Raw genomic sequence first — 2,792 nt, 5'->3', positions numbered from 1 at the left:
TACAAGAATTTCCTCGGCGGCAGCGTCTGCAAAGCCTCAAGTTCAACTTTTAACATGATCCTCAAATGAGAGGTTTCACCCAGTGGCCTCCTGTCCACAGATCCCATGTCTTCTTGCTGGACTCCTGGGGGAGCTGCCCAGCCAGGGACATGAGATGTTTTACTTTTGTCTGCCAAGTGCAAAGCCATCTTAATCTACGTGAGGCTGGCTCCATACTGAAGGGTTGTGGTCCACAGGACTGGTAGCCTAGCCCACCAGCTTCAGGCCCTCCCTGGTTAGACAGTGGAGACTGACCAGGGACCCTCACTTTCCCACCTAGGAGTTTGTCTCTCTCCCACCACCACCCATGGCACCCAGGTCACACACACCGAGGAGCATCCAAAGGCCAGCACTGATCTGTCCTTGGCCCCCTCCCATGCTGGTCAGTGCCCAAAGTCCAGAGGGTTCAAGACAGCAGGAGGACAGGGACTCAACCCTGCCCCGAGCATGCGCACACCCACCTAGGCTGCAATAGCATCCAGGCTCCACCCCAATCCCTCTCCGAAATTAGAGCAGGTGCCACGAGAGACCAGGTAGTGGCAGCAGGCACCTCCAGCCGCAGGGGAAGGGGAAACTTCTGGGCCCTCCAGAGCACTGGGGGACATCAGTTGGTAATTGCAACCTGGGCAGCTTCTGTTGCACCTTTGGAGCTACTGCCCTACCAACTCAGGAGGACCAGGATTCCCTCTTGTCCCAGGCTCCCATCGGCTCCAAAGTGTACGCAGCCTCGGCTGTGCCCTCTCTCTGTGTTTCCCCACAGAGGGGACAGGTGAAATGAATGTTCACAGCAGCTCTGGCCAACGCTGCACAAACAAACCCAATGCTCCTGGATCTGGTTTAACGAGCCCCAACTGCACTCTTTGCAAGAAGACTGCAGGCTAACAGCACGCAGTGAGGAGTGAGGTCGAGGCTTGGCAGAGGCTTCAGACGTGGAAGCGGGTCCCGTTTAGCCATGAGAGGGTATGGGTGACACAATTTGCTGCCTCAGTGACATGGGGCACAGGCCTGGCCCACAACCCTGCCAAGGGGGGTGTCTGTAAGAGTGGATCATGGTTCACAGGCCCAGCAATCGGGAGCATCAGGCTCTGTGGTCACCCCTGTGGTGGGCAGATCTTGGAAACACAGCCTTAGAGGATTTCCACAGAACCTCCCTTTGAGGCCCAGGAACTTGATGCTGTTAGCAGGGCGGGCACAGTGGCCGCATAGCTGGCCAGGTCATTGAACCAGGTGCCATTTCTGCTTCCCAACCAGGCCCCTGGAGCATGGCCCCAGCTCTGCTTTCTGAACCTGGCAACCACACTTTATGTGCAAGCATGGCACCACCCCAAGCCCATCTCCTCGGGGCCACTCTCTGCCCAACCTTTTGTGCCCGACTGAGTTGCTCCCCAAAGGTGAAAAAGTAAGGAAAAAAACAGATGACTTAAGAGAAAAATGGGTGAAGACCACTGGCACACCTGTAATCCCAGCACTTTGGGAGGCCAAGGTTGGCAGATCACTCAAAGCCAGGAACTCGAGACCAGCCTGGTCAACATGGCAAAACCCTGTCTCTACTAAAAGTATGGAGGCCGAAGCAGGCGGATCACAAGGTCAGGAGATCGAGACCATCCTGGCTAACATGGTGAAACCCCGTCTCTACTAAAAATACAAAACATTAGCCGGGCATGGTGGCGGGCGCCTGTAATCCCTGCTACTCGGGAGGCCGAGGCAGGAGAATGGTGTGAACCCGGGAGGCGGAGCTTGCAGTGAGCCGAGATGGCACCACTGCCCTCTAGCCTGGGCAACAGAGCGAGACTCTGTCTCAAAAAAAAAAAAAAAAAAAAATACAAAAATTAGCCAGGCTTGGTGGCACGTGCATGTAGTCCCAGCTACTTGAGTGGTTGAGGTATGAGAATCACTTGAGCCCTGAAGGAAAGGATGGCAGTGAGCCCAGATTGCACCATTGCACACCAGCTGAGGAGACAAAGTGAGACTTTTGTTTCCAAAAATAAAAGAAAAAGAAAAGAACAAGAATTGGTGAGAATTTATCAAAATGTTCTAATTTTATATTGTTGTTTTGATGTTCTCAAGCTGAACCTCAATCACAGACAAATTAGTACTGCATTATTTTTCCATCAGTAACTCAGTAACTAGAGATTTCTGATGTATAAATCACTAAAGCAAGTCAATCAAATACAGAGGACACCAGAAAGTTCTCGTTGAGGTTCCCTTTATTTCCGATATTTCTTTGTAACCACTCTTGCAGGGATAACATTCTCTTCACTGTAGAACTTTAGGTTCTGTCTCTGACTCTGTAGGACACGGGTCCCTGAAGGTCTCAAGACTCCACCTCAACGTTTGTCTCCAGTCTTGCCCCCTGCTGTTATGTTTTTTCCATTGTACTGAGCACTTGCCTAAAGCAAAGAGTTCAGTGCTTCCTTTAAGCTGTACATGTGGCCTGGGCAAAGTCGCTCATGCCTGCAATTCCAGCACTTTAGGAAACCGAGGTAGGAGAATCCCATGTGCCCAGCAGTTTGAGACCAGCTGGGGCAACATAGCGAAACCCTGTCTGAAATTTTTTAAATAAAAATTTTAGAATTATTAAAAAAGAAATAAGAAATAAGAAAAATAACTTGCACCTACATGCTAGATTTTAGTGTCCAAGTGCCCGGAAGAGAACTTTGGATGGATCTACCCCGCTAGGCACGCCTTCCCTAGCAGCAAAGATGGAGCTCCAGTTCCTCAGATGGTGATGAGCCGCAGGAAGGGCGCGGGGG

General features: G+C 51.4%; 1 protein-coding gene across 1 annotated transcript in view; it reads right to left on the bottom strand.

Moving 5' to 3' along the window:
• Positions 1 to 2,729: 2,729 nt before the first annotated feature.
• Positions 2,730 to 2,792, bottom strand: part of LOC108539342 (PRAME family member 14-like) — a 1,348-nt gene continuing 1,285 nt past the window's right edge. Inside the window, 1 exon segment of the mRNA XM_017887929.1 lies at positions 2,730 to 2,792. This exon segment is cut by the window's right edge and continues 6 nt beyond it. Within this exon segment, the coding sequence (XP_017743418.1) occupies positions 2,730 to 2,792 (63 nt within the window).

The sequence above is a fragment of the Rhinopithecus bieti genome, unplaced genomic scaffold (genome assembly GCF_001698545.2).
Source record: "Rhinopithecus bieti isolate Rb0 unplaced genomic scaffold, ASM169854v2 scaffold_16234, whole genome shotgun sequence".
Taxonomy (NCBI): domain Eukaryota; kingdom Metazoa; phylum Chordata; class Mammalia; order Primates; family Cercopithecidae; genus Rhinopithecus; species Rhinopithecus bieti.
The sequence above is the reverse complement of the archived record's forward strand: the minus strand, read 5'-3'. Positions and strand labels throughout refer to the sequence as shown.